The sequence below is a fragment of the Entelurus aequoreus genome, linkage group LG15 (assembly GCF_033978785.1).
Source record: "Entelurus aequoreus isolate RoL-2023_Sb linkage group LG15, RoL_Eaeq_v1.1, whole genome shotgun sequence".
NCBI lineage: Eukaryota > Metazoa > Chordata > Actinopteri > Syngnathiformes > Syngnathidae > Entelurus > Entelurus aequoreus.
The window spans coordinates 53360412-53380758 of record NC_084745.1 but is presented as its reverse complement, the minus strand read 5'-3'; the positions used below and the strand labels follow the sequence as shown (position 1 = coordinate 53380758).

At 40.6% G+C, this 20347-nt stretch overlaps 1 protein-coding gene across 2 annotated transcripts in view; it reads right to left on the bottom strand.

Moving 5' to 3' along the window:
• Nucleotides 1-8776: 8776 nt before the first annotated feature.
• mpp7a (MAGUK p55 scaffold protein 7a) overlaps nucleotides 8777-20347 on the bottom strand; it is a 117482-nt gene continuing 105911 nt past the window's right edge. For both annotated transcript variants that reach the window (XM_062021741.1, XM_062021743.1), the window contains 6 exons: nucleotides 16526-16696; nucleotides 16359-16439; nucleotides 15215-15308; nucleotides 11769-11877; nucleotides 11514-11657; nucleotides 8777-9617 (listed from right to left, as the gene is read on the bottom strand). In XM_062021741.1, the coding sequence (XP_061877725.1) occupies nucleotides 9438-9617; nucleotides 11514-11657; nucleotides 11769-11877; nucleotides 15215-15308; nucleotides 16359-16439; nucleotides 16526-16696 (779 nt within the window). In that variant the 3' untranslated portion in view covers nucleotides 8777-9437. The remainder of the gene's footprint in view (nucleotides 9618-11513; nucleotides 11658-11768; nucleotides 11878-15214; nucleotides 15309-16358; nucleotides 16440-16525; nucleotides 16697-20347) is intronic.

Here is a 20347-nt window from a genome sequence, read left to right as displayed (position 1 = left end):
ACTGCATTTAAAGTACTCAGGTTTGTCATATGTATGTTTATGAAGGACAAAAACAATCAAGATACTGTACACATATGATTGATGATATGAAATACGAGCAGTCTTCTCATATTATATCACCAGAATCATTGTTGTCCGGTACATCTGTTTATGTACTACATATAAAATAAATATAAAGAACTGCATATGGCACTAACCTTGATAGCGGCCCCCCAAGAAGAACAGGATACAGCAGGGGTGGGCAATTAATTTTTACCGGGGGCCGCATGAGCAACCCGAGCACGACAATATTTCAATTAAATGTTGCTTAAATTATTTTTGATATACCGTAAGATAAAAAATAATAATATTTTCATTTAACCTAACTTATTTTATACAAAAGCAGACGGCTTTTGATGGTTTTATTTTTAACACTTTCTTACACAACACTTCCTGATGTATGATACCAGGCAAAAATTTCAATTTCTGTCACTTTATCCTGCATCCTCTTTGTTGTGAACGTAGCACGCCCGTAAGGTGATCGGCGAAGAAGGAGGAAGCGTTGCTGTTGCGGAAATGAGGAGTGAGGATAGATGTGCGTGTGGAAAGAACAAGATAAGTTGAGCTGTGAGTAGTATAGGTTGCTCAATAAAAGTTTAAAAAGAGCGTCAGACTTGGTGTGCACTTCTTCTGGACTCTCTGTGCGCCTTCACTGACAGGACATACGCCCATAAATAACACTTTTCAAAATAAAAGCAGCACAGTTGTATTGCACGCACGACATAGATGTTTTTTTAAATTTATTTTGTAATTTGCGATTGCCGCTGCGCGCACGAGCATACGTCCACACGGAAGTCATACAAATAACGCTTTTCAAAACAAAAGCAGCACCGTTGTATTGCACACTCGAGATAGATACTTTTTAAAATGTATTTTGTCATTTATGATTGGCCTCACGCGGGCCGGACAGGGACGTACAAAGGGCCGGATGCGGCCCGTGGGCCGCAGAATGCCCAGGTCTGGGATAGAGCATTTCCTCGTGTGCATTAAATGTACTTTTACATAATTAATGGAATTATCCATTTTATCTGGTCCGCAAACACCTGGAAATGATATGTGTCAATAAAGTACAGTGTTTCCCACACATTCATTTATTTGTGGCGGCCCGCCACGAAAGAATTAAGGCCGCCACAAATAGATTTTTTTCTTTTTTTTTTTCTTGTCCTGTCCAGCTTCTCAGGCAAATCATATAGTTGATGTAGATGCCCATATCGGCTGTTCAGATTTACTTTACAAAAGAGAAGTGTAGGATCAAGATTTTTGGAGCTCTTTGTTCAGTGGATCAGATGTTTGATGAAGCTTTGTGTCTATCTACCACCACTACTGTTTTCTGTTTATTTGTTACTGACTGTGGCAGGACACCTCTGCCTCTGTTTCACTTTATGTTGCTGGTAAATAATATGGTTGTAGTAGTAGGCTAAAGTTAAATTATTTAGTATGCACTAATTAAAGGGGCAGAGCTTTAAGAGACATTTTAGCTTTTATATTTTTACAAGATATATTTTTTGTAAGAACCACAATTAATAAATATTTCAGTGAATAACGTATTGTTCAAATCTGTATATAAATATGTACATAAAGTGTTGTAATTATATTGTAAAATGGATGGATGGATGGACGTTTAAGACAAAACTGTTATTATTAATTAGTAAGTATACATTTTTTGAGCCTTTTTAGAGAAAATCCTATCATTGTAGTAAATTATGCAAATTACTCGATGATGTCATGGTGACCACGCCCATAGCCACGCCCCCACCGCCACAGGTATCTTGGCAGTTTATGGGAAACACTGAAGTACTTAATATTTTCTCACTAAATGTAATAGATTTTTTTCATTTTGACAGGAAACATATGTACTGCTTGAAATTGCATACCTTTTCAACTTTAGTAGTATCCAACATTGCAACAAATATTACAGTGTAGTAGAGATGTCCGATAATATCGGCCGATAAATGCTTTAAAATGTAATATCGGAAATGATCGGTATCGTTTTTTTATTAGCGGTATCGTTTTTTTTTATATAAATCAACATAAAAAACACAAGATACACTTACAATTAGTGCACCAACCCAAAAAACCTCCATCCCCCATTTACACTCATTCACACAAAAGGGTTGTTTCTTTCTGTTATTAATATTCTGGTTCCTACATTATATATCAATATATATCAATACAGTCTGCAAGGGATACAGTCCGTAAGCACACATGATTGTGCGTGCTGCTGCTCCACTAATAGTACTAACCTTTAACAGTTAAATTTACTCATTTTCATTAATTACTAGTTTCTATGTAACTGTTTTTATATTGTTTTACTTTCTTTTTTATTCAGGAAAATATTTTTAATTTATTTATCTTATTTTATTTGATTAATTTTTAAAAAAAGGACCTTATCTTCACCATACCTGGTTGTCCAAATTAGGCATAATAATGTGTTAATTCCACGACTGTATATATTGGTATCGGTTGATATCGGTAATTAAAGAGTTGGACAATATCGGATTATCGGATATCGGCAAAAAGCCATTATCGGACATCCCTACAGTATAGTATCATACTTTCCAAACATGTTTTAGGCTAAATAAAAATACATACTTAAATATCTGCTTGACTTATGATTTTACAGCAAACTACCCATCAAATTAATAAAAATTCATTAAAAAAAAAAAAAAAATTCTTTACGGCATATTAGTGTAAATTGACAAAAAACTTTTAAAAATGTGCGTTAAAATTCTGTTGACTGAGCTGCCATATTTTTTCTGTAAAATTATGTTTTTAACAGTGTATTACTGTAAATGGAAACACGGTACATTTGTTTTTACGGTACAAAAACTGGCAGCTAAGTTGCCAGAATAAAATAAAAATGTTTTTCCATGAACAATATAACGTTATAAAAACCAATGTCAATTTAACATAAAAATTTGGCAATTAAGCTGCCAGCTTTTTCCATAAAAAAAACCAGACCCAAAAACAGTGGTAGTGTTTTTCCATTTACTGTAAAATGTACCAAAACATAAAAAATGCTATATTTTTTTGCTAAATTTTGTAAATGTAAAGTTTTCACTACTTAAAACAATTTATATAATTAATAATGAAATCCAGAGGCAAATTCATACATTACTGGCTATTAAAAGCTATTAAACTGCCATGCAATGAAAACCACTTAGACATCCCTGAGCTACAGCACATCATTATGTTGTGTTTTCACCATCATTTCCTGTTTGAGACTCTTATTTTGTTATTTCCGGTCCCATTGTAAGTTTCGTCTCTTGTGTTTTGAAAGGCGCGAAAAGCACACCTGTTTCCTGTTGTTAATGAGGCTTGTTTGGGCGCCCTCTTTTTAACCGTTAAACACTCATCTCAAAATGTCATTTTTAAACCTCTGACTGTGAACTCCTAATAGGCAAGTGACTTTGCCTTTCTCATTTTAAACCAAAGTCCACGGAGTTAACCGTGTCGCAAAACGACGAAGACCAGCTCTTGACACGCTATCAAGCAAGATTGAAGGTGTCCTATATAGTTAACGCACACACATATACATATATATATATAGTATGTATGTATATAGCAAGTAAGAATTGTTTTAGTTCAATTGTCCAACTTACATACGTTGCTTGTGGTGTCGAAAGACGAATCCATAGGAGTAAAGCGCTGGGGGCGATTAGAAGCACGAACAGCACTTCCACTTCCGGTTCACAGCTTTAAAATAGCCGGAAACACTTTTCGGTATTCACGCAGCAGCACCTGCAGTGAGCGAGCTTGACGGAAAAATTACACGCCATTTAAGTGTCTTTGCGTGTATTTAATGAAAACTACTCGCTTAAAAAATGCATGAATTAGCCGCACCGTTTTATAAGCGTATGGGGGGGGGGGGGGGGGGGGAAATAGCGGTTTATAGTCCGGAATTTACGGAACACTTTTTATTTGCACGTCAAAAGTAATGCCTTTTTTAATCCAGCAGATGGTGCCATTGTGGAACATGGAATTAGTTAAATATCTTAATAAAAATTATTATAAAAAAAATGAAAAAAATCAACCTTGGGGTTGGAAATATTGGGCCCGCTGCTTTTCAGTATAAATATTAATGATCTCCCCAATATTTGCACAAATATTATATGCCAAATGTTTGCAGATGATACAATCATTTGTGGCAGCCTCAACAGGCTTCAGAGATAATAAACAGAAGTATCAACATGGCTTCAAAATAACCGTTTAACCCTCAATTATAACAAAACAGTCTCAATGTGTTTCTCTTTGAAGAAACAATCATTAAATGAAATTCAGGTCAACATTAATCCAAATAAAATAGAGCAGGTAGAGGGATTTAAATATGTGGGTGTTATTTTGGCCCCTAAGCTCAAATTTGATGACCATATTATAAAAATGACTAAGACCATACAAAGAAATATGAACTGTTTCAGGCTTATTAGACCGTGTTTTTCTGTTCAAGCTGCACAACTTTACATACATGCAATGATTTGATCCCATCCATCCATTTTCCTCCGCTTATCCGAGGTCGGGTCGCGGGGGCAGCAGCCTAAGCAGAGAAACCCAGACTTCCCTCTCCCCAGCCACTTTTTCCAGCTCCTCCCGGGGGATCCCGAGGCGTTCCCTGGCCAGCCGGGAGACAAAGTCTTCCCAACGTGTCCTGGGTCTTCCCCTTGGCCTCCTGCCAGTCGGACGTGCCCTAAACACCTCCCTAGGGAGGCGTTCGGGTGGCGTCCTGAGCAAATGCCCGAACCACCTCATCTGGCTCCTCTCCATGTGGAGGAGCAGCAGCTTTACTCTGAGTTCCTCCCGGATGACAGAGCTTCTCACCCTATCTCTAAAGGGAGAGACTCGCCACCCCGCGTTCTCAGTGAAGGCCTCACATCTGTGGAACTCTTTGCCAGTGGAGTTAAAGTCACAGTCGGACATTAAACTTTTCTCCACAAAACTGCAAAAGTGGCTCAAGGAAAATCAGAAGTGTGAGCACTACAACTGGGTGTAGTATGCACAAATTGGGCCAATTATTTTGAATGTGTTTTTATTTTTGTACTTGTCTTGAGTGTGGCCTTTTTGAATGTGTTTTACACTTTTCTCAACAACTTTTTTAAAGCCTAACAAGGGACAAAGGTTGCAAATTAGCCTGTGGCCAGAAGTCCTATGTACTTTGACATCGGTTACCTTATCTGTGGGTAGCACTGTTTCATTGTACTGTCTCTGTCAAATAAAAACATGAATAAATAAATGCCCCCCGGGATGGTGACTTAGTTAAACCAGGCACAAAAGGAGGGTCCGGCCGATAGTCGAACCTCAATGTGGATTCCGTCCTGGTCGTGGAACAACTGACCAGCTCTTTACTCTTGCGGGAATCCTGGAGAAGGCCTGGGAATATGCCTATCCAGTCTACATGTGCTTTGTGGATTTAGAGAAGGCGTATGACCGGGTCCCCCGGGAGATCTTGTGGGAGGTGCTGAGGGAGTACGGAGTGAGGGGAACCCTGCTGAGGGCCATCCAATCTCTGTACAACCAAAGCGAGAGTTGTGTCCGGGTGCTTGGATGTAAGTCGGATCCGTTTCCGGTGGGGGTTGGTCTCCGCCAGCGCTCTGTCACCTATCCTGTTTGTGATTTTCATGGACAGGATTTCTAGGCAGAGTCGTGGCCATGGCGGAGAGGGTATACGTCTCGGGGGGCTAAAGGTTGCGTCACTGCTGTTTGCAGATGATGTGGTCCTGATGGCACCTTCGGTTCGTGACCTTCAGCTCTCACTGGATCGGTTCGCAGCCCAGTGTTCAGCGGCTGGAATGAGGATCAGCATCTCCAAATCTGAGGCCATGGTTCTCAGCAGGAAACCGATGGATTGTACAGTCCAGGTAGAGGACGAGACTCTGTCCCAGGTGGAGGAGTTTAAGTATCTTGGGGTCTTGTTCACGAGTGAGGGAAAGATGGAGAAGGAAATCAGCCGGAGAATCGGAGCAACTGGGGCAGTATTGCAGTCTCTCTGCCGCACTGTTGTGACGAAACGAGAGCTGAGCCAGAAGGCAAAGCTCTCGGTCTACCGAGCTATCTACATTCCTACTCTCACCTATGGTCATGAAGTGTGGGTCATGACCGAAAGAATAACATCGCGGATACAAGCGGCCAAAATGAGTTCCCTCAGAAGGGTGGCTGGCATCTCCCTTAGAGATAGGGTGAGAAGTTCAGTCACCCGAGGGAGACTCGGAGTAGAGCCGCTGCTCCTTCGCTTGGAAAGGAACCAGCTTAGGTGGTTCGGGCATCTCGTGCGGATGCCTCACGAGCGTCTCCCTAGGGAGGATAAGCGGTTGAAGATGGATGGATGGACAAAAGTGGTCATTGTTAAAACTTTTTTCTTGATAAGATATACTTTTGCTTTAAGTTAAAGGCCAACTGAAAGCAACTACTAGCGACCACGCAGTCTGATAGTTTATATATCAATGATGAAATCTTAACATTGCAACACATGCCAATACGGCCGGGTTAACTTATAAAGTGCAATTTGAAATTTCCCGCTAAACTTCCGGTTGAAAACGTCTATGTATGATGACGTATGCGCGTGACGTCAATGGTTGAAGCGGAAGTATTGGGACACCATTGAATCCAATACAAAAAGCTCTGTTTTCATCTCAAAATTCCACAGTATTCTGGACATCTGTGTTGGTGAATCTTTTGCAATTTGTTTAATGAACAATGAAGAATGCAAAGAAGAAAGCTGTAGGTGGGATCGGTGTATTAGCGGCTGGCTGCAGCAACACAACCAGGAGGACTTTGAGTTGGATAGCAGACGCGCTATCCGACGCTAGCCTCCGACCGCACAGATGATCGGGTGAAGTCCTTCGTCGCTCCGTCGATCGCTGGAACGCAGGTGAGCACGGGTGTTGATGAGCAGATGAGGGCTGGCTGGCGTAGGTGGATAGCTAATGTTTTTAGCATAGCTCTGTGAGGTCCCGTTGCTAAGTTAGCTTCAATGGCGTCGTTAGCAACAGCATTGTTAAGCTTCGCCAGGCTGGAAAGCATTAACCGTGTAGTTACAGGTCCATGGTTTAATAGTATTGTTGATTTTCTGTCTATCCTTCCAGTCAGGGGTTTATTTCTTTTGTTTCTATCTGCAGTTAAGCCCGATGCTATCATGTTAGCTCCGTAGCTAAAGTGCTTCGCCGATGTATTGTCGTGGAGATAAAAGTCACTGTGATTTTCTCGACTCTCATTTTCAAGAGGATATAGTATCCGAGGCGGTTTAAAATACAAATCCGTGATCCACAATAGAAAAAGGAGAAAGTGTGGAATCCAATGAGCCAGCTTGTACCTAAGTTACGGTCAAAGCGAAAAAAGATGCGTCCTGCACTGCACAGTATTCCTCACAATTCCCCGTTGTTTACAATGGAGCGAGAGAGATTCGGACCGAGAAAGTGATGATTACACCATTAATTTGAGCGAGGATGAAAGATTCGTAGATGAGGAACGTTACAGTGAATGACTTGAGAGGCAGCGATGGACGTATCTTTTTTCGCTCTGACCGTAACTTAGGTACAAGCTGGCTCATTGGATTCCACACTCTCCTTTTTCTATTGTAGATCACAGATTTGTATTTTAAACCACCTGGGATACTATATCCTCTTGAAAATGAGAGTCGAGAACGCGAAATGGACATTCAGTGCCTTTTATCTCCACGACAATACATCGGCGAAATGCTTTAGCTACGAGCTAACGTGATAGCATCTTGCTTTAACTGCATATAGAAACAAAAAAATAAACCCCTGACTGGAAGGATAGATAGAAAATCAACAATACTATTAAACCGTGGACATGTAAATACACGGTTAATGCTTTCCAGGCTGGCGGAGGTTAACAATGCTGTGCTAACGACGCCATTGAAGCTAACTTAGCAACCGGACTGCACAGAGCTATGCTAAAAACATTAACTCTCCACCTACGCCAGCCAGCCCTCATTTGCTCATCAACACCCGTGCTCACCTGCGTTCCAGCGATCGGCAGAAGGACGAAGGACTTCACCCGATGCGTTTGGCGGCCCGGAGACGTAGGAAGTCAAGGTGAGGTCGGTGGCTAGCGCGGCTAGCACTCCAACAAAGTCCTCCTGGTTGTGTTGCTGTAGTCCGCTGCTAATACACTGATCCCACCTACAACTGTCTTCTTTGCAGCCTTCATTGTTCATTAAAAAAATTGCAAAAGATGTCCAGAATACTGTGGAATTATGAAATGAAAACAGAGCTTTTTGTATAGGATTCTACGGGGTACCATAACTTCCGTTACTCGGACTTCGTCACGGGCATACGTCATCATACCGCGATGTTTCAGCCGGATATTTCCCGGGAATTTTAAAATGTCACTTTATAAGTTAACCCGGCCGTATTGGCATGTGTTGCAATGTTAAGATTTCATCATTGATATATAATATACTGTGGACTGGACTTTCACAATGTTATGTCAGACCCACTCGACATCCGTTGCGTTCGGTCTCCCCTAGAGGGGGGGGGTTACCCACATATGCGGTCCTCTCCAAGGTTTCTCATAGTCATTCACCGACGTCCCACTGGGGTGAGTTTTTCCTTGCCCGTATGTGGGCTCTGTACCGAGGATGTCGTTGTGGCTTGTACAGCCCTTTGAGACACTTGTGATTTAGGGCTATATAAATAAACATTGATTGATAAACTATCAGACTGCGTGGTCGCTAGTAGTGGCTTTCAGTAGGCCTTTAAAGAAAAAAACACAAGCATCAAAACCAGATTAAGACAAGCTGCTTTAATAAACCTGAAAACTGCGAATTGACCCATGTGTACAACATCAAATTAGTAAAAAAAACGACAATTTTAAATTCAACTACCAATAATCATGAAGCAGTCAGAAGTGGCTACAATCCCAGGGGGGAAATAAAAATCATGGCCAAACTCAATTCTAGCGTAAAAATACAATCAGGATGAAGTTGCTCTCAAAATGAAGATATGTACTGTATATAAAAAGGTTAAAAAACTAGAAGATATTAGAAAATATATTACTTTTTTCATAAAATTAAACCCTCAAAGAGCTGTACCAGACAATGTTTGACGCTGAAAGAAAGCATAGAAACGTAAACGATACTAAAAAAAAAAAAAGGCAAAAAGACTTCCCTTCTTCTTTTAAAGACGTGTCCATGTACCGTCAGGTGACCAGCAAACACACCAACACAGGTATCTGGCTGCCATTGCTGATCTTCTCCTGGTGCTGGGATTTTGGTTTCCACGTTGCAACCCAGACTAGGATCGAGATCGCTCCTTCCTGGAAAGACCTGCTTGGATTCCTAACTGCTGTTGGAATCCATCCAGACTGAATCGGAGCTGAGCCTGGTCCTGGCAACGATACAACCCTGCATATTCCCTTGTTCTTCTGTACGGGCGCTGCGGACCTCAGGAGTGAGTCCAGCTGACCGGAATCCAGTTAGTGTCCGTCTCCACCTGCTGGAGCGCCAAACGCAGCTCGCCGAACGCTTCCGTGAGGTCGTCGTTCACGACGACCTTATCAAAGAGGTGACCGTACTGCCCCTCCATTGTCTGGGCCGTCGCCACCAACTCCTGAAAGTCCTCCTCCTGTGGGCAAGCGTGGAAGCAGGAACAAGGTCAGTGGATGAGGATGCTGGTTATGCAAGAGCTGGGATGTTTTGGTTCTGGCAACGCGGGGCCGTGCATTTGTAACAGATGTGTTAGCTGAGTTTTTTTTAAAATCACCAATAATGAATATGATAAATCATTATTTTTGCATTTTCTCAGTATTTGTAGGTTTTTTCGATGACCCGCATATACAAAACCCCAAAACCAGTGAAGTTGTCACGTTGTGTAAATGGTAAATAAAAACAGAATACAATGATTTGCAAATCCTTTTCCACTTATATTCAATCGAACAGACTGCAAAGACAAGATACTTAACGCTCGAACTGAGAAACGTTGTTATTTTTTGCAAAAATGAGCTCATTTGGAATTTTGTGCCTGCAACATGAGTAAAAAAAGCTGGCACAAGTGGCAAAAAAGAGTGAGAAAATTGAGGAATGCCCATCAAACACTTATTTGGATCATCCCACAAGTGAACAGGCTAATTGGGAACAGGTGGGTGCCATGATTGGGTATACAAGTAGATTCCATGAAATGCTCAGTCATTCACAAACAAGGCCGGGGCGAGGGTCACCACTTTGTCGACAAATGCGTCAGCAAATAGTCGGACAGTTTAAGAACAACATTTCTCAACCAGCTATTGCAAGGAATTTAGGGATTTCACCATCTACGTCCGTAATATCATCAAAAGGTTCAGAGAATCTGGAGAAATCCCTGCATGTAAGCAATGATATTACGGACCTTCGATCCCTCAGGCGGTACTGCATCAAAAAGTGACATCAGTGTGTAAAGGATATCACCACATGGGCTCAGGAACACTTCACTGTCAGTCGCTACATCTGTAAGTGCAAGCTAAAACTCTACTATGCAGAGCAAAAGCTATTTATCAACAACACCCAGAAATTCCGCCGGCTTCGCTGGGCCCGAGCTCATCTGAGATGGACTGATACAAAGTGGAAAAGTGTTCTGTGGTCTGACGAGTCCACCTGTGAACGTCGTGTCCTCCGGACCAAAGAGGAAAAGAACCATCCGGATTGTTCTAGGCGCAAAGTGTAAAAGGCAGCATGTGTGATGGTATGGGGGTGTATTAGTGCCCAAGACATGGGTAACTTACACATCTGTGAAGGCGCCATTAATGCTGAAAGGTACATACAGGTTTTGGAGCAACATATGTTGCCATCCAAGACAATGCCATGCCACGTGTAGTAAAAGAGTGCGGGTACTAGACTGGCCTGCCTGTAGTCCAGACCTGTCTCCCATTGAAAATGAAGCCTAAAATACCACAATGGAAACCCCGGACTGTTGAACAACTTAAGCTGTACATCAAGCAAGAATGGGAAAGAATTCCACTTAAAAAATGTGTCTCCTCAGTTCCCAAACCTTTACAAAGTGTTGTTAAAAGGAAAGGCCATGTAACACAGTGGTGAACATGCCTTTTTTGCAATGTATTGCTGCCATTAAATTCAAAGTTCACAATTCTCTGTTCGATCATTAAATATCTTGTCTTTGCAGTCCATTCAATTGAATATGAGTTGAAAAAGATTTGCAAATCATTGTATTCTCTTTTTACTTCACTGGTTTTGTGTGTTTTGTATTTTGCGCGGATGAAGACCGAGAGCAACATGGATCGCACGCCTTGTTCTGCAGACACAATCCACTTTACACACGTTTGGTAGATCCGCTTTGCGTGGTGTGCTACCAGGTTAACACGCAAACCTGTAGTAAATCAGGCCCTTAATCCCACGCTTGTGCTACGGCGCACATCTCATTGTGCAAAATGTGAATGTTTCAAGGGGGTAACTTTGGCCTTTCGTGTACTGTTGTGTGAAGTCAACGACGATGAGCTATGTACCAGTATAGCACGTGTTCAGTACTCACTGCAAACGGCCTCGCGGCTCCCTTGTCATCCTTGCTTGAAATGACTTTGGCGTCCTTTCTGGTCTCCCTCAGTCTATCTATCGTCGGGGGCTTCACGAAAACCACAAAGGGTTTGAACTCCGCCGTCCGCAGGTGCTTTATCGTCTGTAGAAATGATGGACGTCGGGACATGAACAGACCTCATGATTAAATGTTTGCTGGTAAATTGCGCGGGGGATCCAAAGGCCCGGATACTGATTTGTCCGGCACACTTACGTGAGGCTGGACGTCTAACAGGCACACTCTGTTCTTGGAGAGGACCGAACGAATGGAGTCTAAACTCGTCCCGTAGTAATTGCCTTTGTACTCGCCATACTCGATGAACCTGGGAAGTAGAAAAAGATGGCGTGGCATTTCAGTAGAAATGGTGACGCATGTTCCGGGGGGAACATTCTGGTCGTAAACCAAAAGGAGATCCGTCACGTACACTACCGTTCAAAAGTTTGGGGTCACCCAAACAATTTTGTGGAATAGCCTTCATTTCTAAGAACAAGAATAGACTGTCGAGTTTCAGATGAAAGTTCTCTTTTTCTGGCCATTTTGAGCGTTTAATTGACCCCACGAATGTGATGCTCCAGAAAGTCAATCTGCTCAAAGGGAGGTCAGTTTTGTAGCTTCTGTAACGAGCTAAACCGTTTTCAGATGTGTGAACATGATTGCACAAGGGTTTTCTAATCATCAATTAGCCTTCTGAGCCAATGAGCAAACACATTGTACCATTAGAACACTGGAGTGATAGTTGCTGGAAATGGGCCTCTATACACCTATGTAGATATTGCACCAAAAAGCAGACATTTGCAGCTAGAATAGTCATTTACCATATTAGCAATGTATAGAGCAGGGGTCACCAACCTTTTTGAAAGCAAGAGCTACTTCTTGGGTAGTGATTAATGCGAAGGGCTACCAGTTTGATACACACTTAAATAAATTGCCAGAAATAGCCAATTTGCTCAATTTACCTTTAACTCTGTTATTATTAATGATTAATGATATTCACACTTAATTGAACGGTTTAAAAGAGGAGAAAACACGAAAAAAATGACAATGAAATTTTGAAACATAGTTTATCTTCAATTTCGACTCTATAAAATTCAAGATTCAACCCAAAAAAAGAAGAGAAAAACTAGCTAATTTGAATCTTTTTGAAAAAATTTAAAAAATAATTTATGGAACATCATTAGTAATTTTTCCTGATTAAGATTAATTTTAGAATTTTGATGACATGTTTTAAATAGGTTAAAATACAATCTGCACTTTGTTAGAATATATAACAAATTGGACCAAGCTATATTTCTAACAAAGACAAATCATTATTTCTTCTAGATTTTCCAGAACAAAATTTTTAAAAGAAATTAAAAAGACTTTGAAATAAGATTTAAATTTGATTCTACAGATTTTCTAGATTTGCCAGAATATTTTTTTTGAATTTTAATCATAAATTTGAAGAAATATTTCACAAATATTCTTCATCGAAAAAACAGAAGCTAAAATGAAGAATTAAATCAAAATGTATTTATTATTCTTTACAATAAAAAAATAAATTGACTTGAACATTGATTTAAATTGTCAGGAAAGAAGAGGAAGGAATTTAAAAGGTAAAAAGGTATATGTGTTTAAAAATCCTAAAATAATTTTTAAGGTTGTATTTTTTCTCTAAAATTGTCTTTCTGAAAGTTATAGGAAGCAAAGTAAAAAAAATTAATGAATGTATTTAAACAAGTGAAGACCAAGTCTTTAAAATACTTTCTTGGATTTTCAAATTCTATTTGAGTTTTGTCTCTCTTAGAATTAAAAATGTCAAGCAAAGCGAGACCAGCTTGCTAGTAAATAAATACAATTTAAAAAATAGAGGCAGCTCACTGGTAAGTGCTGCTATTTGAACTATTTTTAGAACAGGCCAGCGGGCGACTCATTTGGTCCTTACGGGCGACCTGGTGCCCGCGGGCACTGCGTTGGTGACCACTGGTATAGAGTGTACTTCTTTAAAGTTAAGACTAGTTTAAAGTTATCTTCATTGAAAAATAAGGACATTTTAATGTGACCCCAAACTTTTGAACGGTAGTGTAAATGCAGTAATTACTTCAAAAAATCCAATTTATAAAAAAAATATTGTGTTTATACTCGGCTGAATTGAGGTCCTCAGTAGAATTTTACATTAAATTTTTTCAAACTTTTTCTTATTGTGATGTGAAATTATTTATATACTTTTTTTTAAACGAACTTGAATTTTGAATTTGATGCATGCATTTATGCAACAAATTAATGGGAAATACATTGTTCAATGATTATTGCTTTTTGTGCAAAAATAATCATTAGTACATGGACAAGATTGTGTGGTGTTCGGGTCTGTGGGACCCGTTTTCATTTTTTATGAAAAGAAAAATGACACAATTAATTAATTTTTGAAACTGAGACTCACTGACTTTGGCTCATTTTCTGTGAAGAACATATATCAGAATACATATTTAATGACCACACACCCTTACAAATTTATGTTACATATAAGATGTCCAGGTCCACTGGACCCAGGGCTAATAGAAGTGTGGAAATTGATGTTCTGTGTACCACACGCGCACGCACGCACACACACACACACACACACACACAGCAGGCCTAGACAGGAGGAGGACTGAGTGTAGGTACACAGAACATCAGTGGGTCAAATGTGCGAGAAAATGAGAGCAGACAGTGTTGACAAACAATGTTGCAACCTTGTGTGGGAACCGCAGGTGCAGAAACACAAAAGAAGAAACCCGGTGCAACACTTTTATGTTAAAATATTGAACAGATGTTTATTGGGATAAGGTAAACATCTGTTCAGTATTTTAACATAGAAGTTTAAGTCCTGACTTAAACGTGTGGACAATGCTGAAGAAACAAGTCCATGTCAGAAAAGCAACACATTTAGCTGAACTGCAGCAATTTTGTGGTCAAAAATTCAGTCAGAAGCTTGTGGATGGCTACCAAAAGCGCCTTATTGCAGGTCAACTTGCCAAGGGACATGTAAGCAAATATTAACATTGCTGTATGTATACTTTTGACCCTCACATTTTCAGTAGACCCATAATAAATTCATAAAAGAAGCAAACTTCATGAATGTTTTTTCGTGAGCAACAAGTATGTGCTCCAATCACTACATCACAACAAAATAAGACTTGTAGAAATGATTGGAAACTCAAGACATGATGTTCTTTACAAGTGTATGTAAACTTTTGACCACGACTGTATATGCATTTATATGTATATATATATTTGTAAGTATATATGTAAATGTTTATATATATATATATGTATGTGTGGGAAAAAAATCACAAGACTATTTAATCTCTACAGGCCTGTTTCATGAGGGGTTTCCTCAATCCTCAGGAGATTTTGAAAATCTCCTGAGGATTGAGGAAACCCCTCATGAAACAGGCCTGTAGAGATGAAATAGTCTTGTGATTTTTTCCCACACATACATATTACGCTCTACCACGGTATCGAGCACTATTTTTTGGATAATCTAATTAAGACATATATATATATATATATATATATATATATATATATATATATATATATATATATATATATATATATATATATATATATATATATATATATAGTCATTTTCTCGTCTTATATTCGCGTCATTGTTGTGATGCCATAAAGCGTTTGCTCACTTATTGTTCTGAATATCCGTCCCAAACAGTTGCTTGGAGATGAAATGATACTCCACGCCGTCGTTCTCCTGGTTCCTCTTCGGCCGACTGGTATCTGGCGAAAAGAGAGTGGTGTGATCAACTTGTCACCTGCTGTAAGGTAAGAATAAAGTCTCCACCCCCGCAGTTTTTAACCCAATCAAGCTTTGTTTGTATTATTGTGCGATACTCGGGATGTTCCGATCAGGGGTTTGTGATACCAATTTACATCTTCAATGTGGGATCTGAGCTGAGGATGTCATTGTGGCTTGTGCAGCCCTTTGAGACACTTGTGATTAAGGGCTATATAAATCAACGTTGATTGATTGACTGATATCAGCTGATACCAATACCGATCACATGTATTAACTGTACATTTTTGACTGCTATTGACAATTTAATAATATTTTAACTAGTTTTGTATTCTTTTTTATTATAAGTCAACAGTCAATATTACTTAGGCCGGGGTCGATAACTCATTTTGCTCGACAATATATCGACCTACAAGTGATTGTTGATGAACGATATTATTGCCGTTATTTTTTTCAGACCAAACGAACCCCCGATGTCATGACAATACATAATAATAATCATGGAAGTAAAGCCTTTCAAATGCAATTACCTTGAATTTCTTGCATATTTCCACATTGTAATTGAAGTGGAAACTTTTAAAAAATACCAGGTTAAGTAAAACCACCAAATAATACAAATAAAATATACTTAAATTTTGCACGTGAATTAAAATCACCACCATGCATATATATATATATATATATATATATATATATATATATATATATATATATATATATATATATATATATATATATATGCATATATATATATATATATATATATATATATATATATATATATATATATATATATATATATATATATAAATATATACAGTAATATACAGTAATATATATACAGTATATACAGTAATATATATATATATATATAAATATATACATTAATATACAGTAATATATATACAGTATATACAGTAATATATATATATATATATGCATATATATATAAATATATACAGTAATATACAGTAATATATATATATATATATATATATATACACACAAACGTGTTTTTCACGAAGTCCACTTACGTGGGACGGTCACGCTGAAGTGCTGAGGGTCACAACTCAAAAGTTTCCTTTTAAGCTCGTTCAGGCCCACTCCAGGTGGTCCTGCACAAACACAGTACAAGCAATTTTTAAACGCTGACCATGGTCTTCATGCACTCTCCGTCCGACCAATCAGATCACTTTCTCACCAATCAGGATCACCAGCCGGTGTTTGGCTGCGCTCTGCCTGCGGTACAAAGTCACCTCTTCATAAGTGGGCATGTCCGCCGTGTCGTAAATCTCGCTCTTTTTGCACTCGTACATTGACTTGTTGGTCTTCTTGTCTCTCCTGCTCAGACGGAAGCTTCTTCTGAACCCAACTGGGGGAGAGAATGGAAATATTATGATGTTTTACGCCGTACAGAAATACACGTCGCCGTCCGAACGTGGCAAAGTCCTAACCGCACGCGAGCCTGGGGCTTAGTGGTTTGGCTACTTTGGCAAACGACCCACAGCTCCATGTCCAGCACCTCACGCTATTTATTGTCGTCCTTGGCTTCTTCGAGCGAACACAAGCAAGAGAAGTGCGGCTTTTGATGCTAAACACAAAAAAAAATGGAGTCCAAATCATGTATCGATGGTCTGGTAATAATAATAATAATACATTTTATTTATAAAGCGCCTTTCTGGGCACCCAAGGACACCGTACAATAAAATCAAATTGGATAAAAACAACAACAACAACAACAAAGATAGAGAAGAAAAGATGATTACAATGAATAAGCAGTCAGGAATAGGTGTGTTTTGAGTCTTGATTTGAAGAGGGATATTGAGTCTAAAGGCCTACTGAAAGCCACTACTAGCGACCACGCAGTCTGATAGTTTATATATCAATGATGAAATCTTAACATTGCAACACATGCCAATACGGCCGGGTTAACTTATAAAGTGACATTTTAAATTTCCCGCGAAACTTCCGGTTGAAAACGTCTATGTATGATGACGTATGCGTGTGACGTCAATGGTTGAAGCGGAAGTATTCGGACGCCATTGGATCCAATACAAAAAAGCTCTGTTTTCATCGCAAAATTCCACAGTATTCTGGACATCTGTGTTGGTGAATCTTTTGCAATTTGTTTAATGAACAATGGAGACTGCATAGAAGAAAGCTGTAGGTGGGATCGGTGTATTAGCGGCTGGCTGCAGCAACACAAACAGGAGGACTTTGAGGCGGATAGCAGACGCGCTATCCGACGCTAGCCGCCGACCGCATCGGTGATCGGGTGAAGTCCTTCGTCGCTCCGTCGATCGCTGGAACGCAGGTGAGCACGGGTGTTGATGAGCAGATGAGGGCTGGCTGGCGTAGGTGGATAGCTAATGTTTTTAGCATAGCTCTGTGAGGTCCTGTTGCTAAGTTAGCTTCAATGGCGTCGTTAGCAACAGCATTGTTAAGCTTCGCCAGGCTGGAAAGCATTAACCGTGTATTTACATGTCCATGGTTTAATAGTATTGTTGATCTTCTGTCTATCCTTCCAGTCAGGGGTTTATTTCTTTTGTTTCTATATGCAGTAAAGCCCGATGCTATCACGTTAGCTCCGTAGCTAAAGTGCTTCGCCGATGTATTGTCGTGGAGATAAAAGTCACTGTGAATGTCCATTTCGCGTTCTAGACTCTCATTTTCAAGAGGATATAGTATCCCAGGTGGTTTAAAATACAAATCCGTGATCCACAATAGAAAAAGGAGAAAGTGTGGAATCCAATGAGCCAGCTTGTACCTAAGTTACGGTCAGAGCAAAAAAAGATACGTCCTGCACTGCACTCTAGTCCTTCACTCTCACGTTCCTCATCCACAAATCTTTCATCCTCGCTCAAATTAATGGGGTAACGGTCGCTTTCTTGGTCCGAATCGCTCTCGCTGCTGGTGTAAACAACGGGGAAATGGGAGGAGCCTTTCAACCTGTGACGTCATGCTACTTCCGGTACAGCCAAGGCTTTTTTTATCAGCGACCAAAAGTTGCGAACTTTATCGTCGATGTTCTCTACTAAATCCTTTCAGCAAAAATATGGCAATATCGCGAAATGATCAAGTATGACACATAGAATGGATCTGCTATCCCCGTTTACATTTTAAAAAATCATTTCAGTAGGCCTGTTACGAAGGTCTGGTGGTAAAGAGTTCCAAAGATGTGGAGCAGAGCGGCTGAAAGCTCGGGCACCCATGGTGGACAGTTTAAATAAGGAGACGGTGAGATGGATGGATGAAGAGGATCTTAGGGAAGGTGAGGGTGTGGCGACATGGATCAGGTCAGAGAGATATGACGGAGAGAGGTTATGGATAGCTTTGAAAGTGAGGAGAATTATTTGAAACTGGATACGGTGTTTGATGGGTAGCCCGTGGAGTTCCTGCAGAAAAGGGGTGATGTGCTGGATTGAAGGGGTTCTGGTGACTATCCGGGCTGCAGAGTTCTGGAGAAGCTGAAGTTTGTGAAGTGACTTGTGAGGGAGACCAAACAGGAGGAGAGTTGCAGTAGTCCAGGCGAGAGGTGACCAGGCTATGGACTACAGGCTATGGACTAGTATGGCAGCAGTATGTGGGGTAAGGGATGGGCGAAGACGATTAATGTTTCGTAGATGAAAGTAAGCAGACCGGGTAATGCTGTTTATGCGGGCTTGAAAGGAGAGTGTGTTGTCGAGGATGACACAAAGACTCTTGACTTGGGAGGAGGGGGAGACAGAGGAATTGCAGAGAGTAACGGACAAGCTGTTGGTTTTGGCGAGGATGGTTTTTGTACCGACAAGTAAGATTTCGGTTTTATTACTATTGAGTTGAAGGAAATTGGATAAGTCACGGTAAAGGAGGACGATGGAAAAGAGAAACCAGTCGAGGGACAAAAAGTGCATGAGGAGAGAAATCTGGGGATGAGAGAAGAAATGCAGACTGCAAAATTAGCAATTATGTTCGTTATTTATGTCACGACGGGGTTTTCGCAGCTTACTGCGGGGTCGTTCTCCCAGGAATGCAGACGGACTCCTCCGGACAAGGCGTGCAGGTAACAACATGATTTATTCCTCAAAATCAAAGTATTACAAAAAACAGAAAACGAGCCGACAGAACAACGTGCCTGATCACACTTAGCATAGACTATGGACAAGGCAAAACTCACGTAACCGTGGCCCGAACAAACAAAACTTACGTAACGGGTGCATGCAGCCAACACTTAGCATAAACTGGAAACAAGACATGAACCTATGTGACTGTTGCATCCAGCAAACAAGGACGCCAGACTGAGCGTGGCGAGCAAGGTGAATAAATAGCTCTCTGATTAGTGGTTGACAGCAGCTGAGCGGGGGACCACTAACCAGAGGCGGGTGAACCCAATTAATCCCCATGGTGACCAAAATAAACCCAGGACTGCACAAAACAGGAACTAAGGGAGTCCAAAACTAACAGAACATAACAAAAACATGATCCGGACCACGGATCATGACAATTTATCCTTTGTACTTTGTGGTTTTCGTCCTGGTCGTGGAACGGTAGACCAGCTCTATACTCTCGGCAGGGTCCTTGAGGGTGCATGGGAGTTTGCCCAACCAGTCTACATGTGCTTTGTGGACTTGGAGAAGGCATTCGACCGTGTCCCTCGGGAAGTCCTGTGGGGAGTGCTCAGAGAGTATGGGGTATCGGACTGTCTGATTGTGGCGGTCCGCTCCCTGTATGATCAGTGCCAGAGCTTGGTCCGCATTTCCGGCAGTAAGTCAGACACGTTTCCAGTGAGGGTTGGACTCCGCCAAGGCTGCCCTTTGTCACCCATTCTGTTCAGAATTTTTTTGGACAGAATTTCTAGGCGCAGTCAGGGCGTTGAGGGGATCCGGTTTGGTGGCTGCAGGATTAGGTCTCTGCTTTTTGCAGATGATGTGGTCCTGATGGCTTCATCTGGCCAGGATCTTCAGCTCTCACTGGATCGGTTCGCAGCCGAGTGTGAAGCGACCGGGATGGGAATCAGCACCTCCAAGTCCGAGTCCATGGTTCT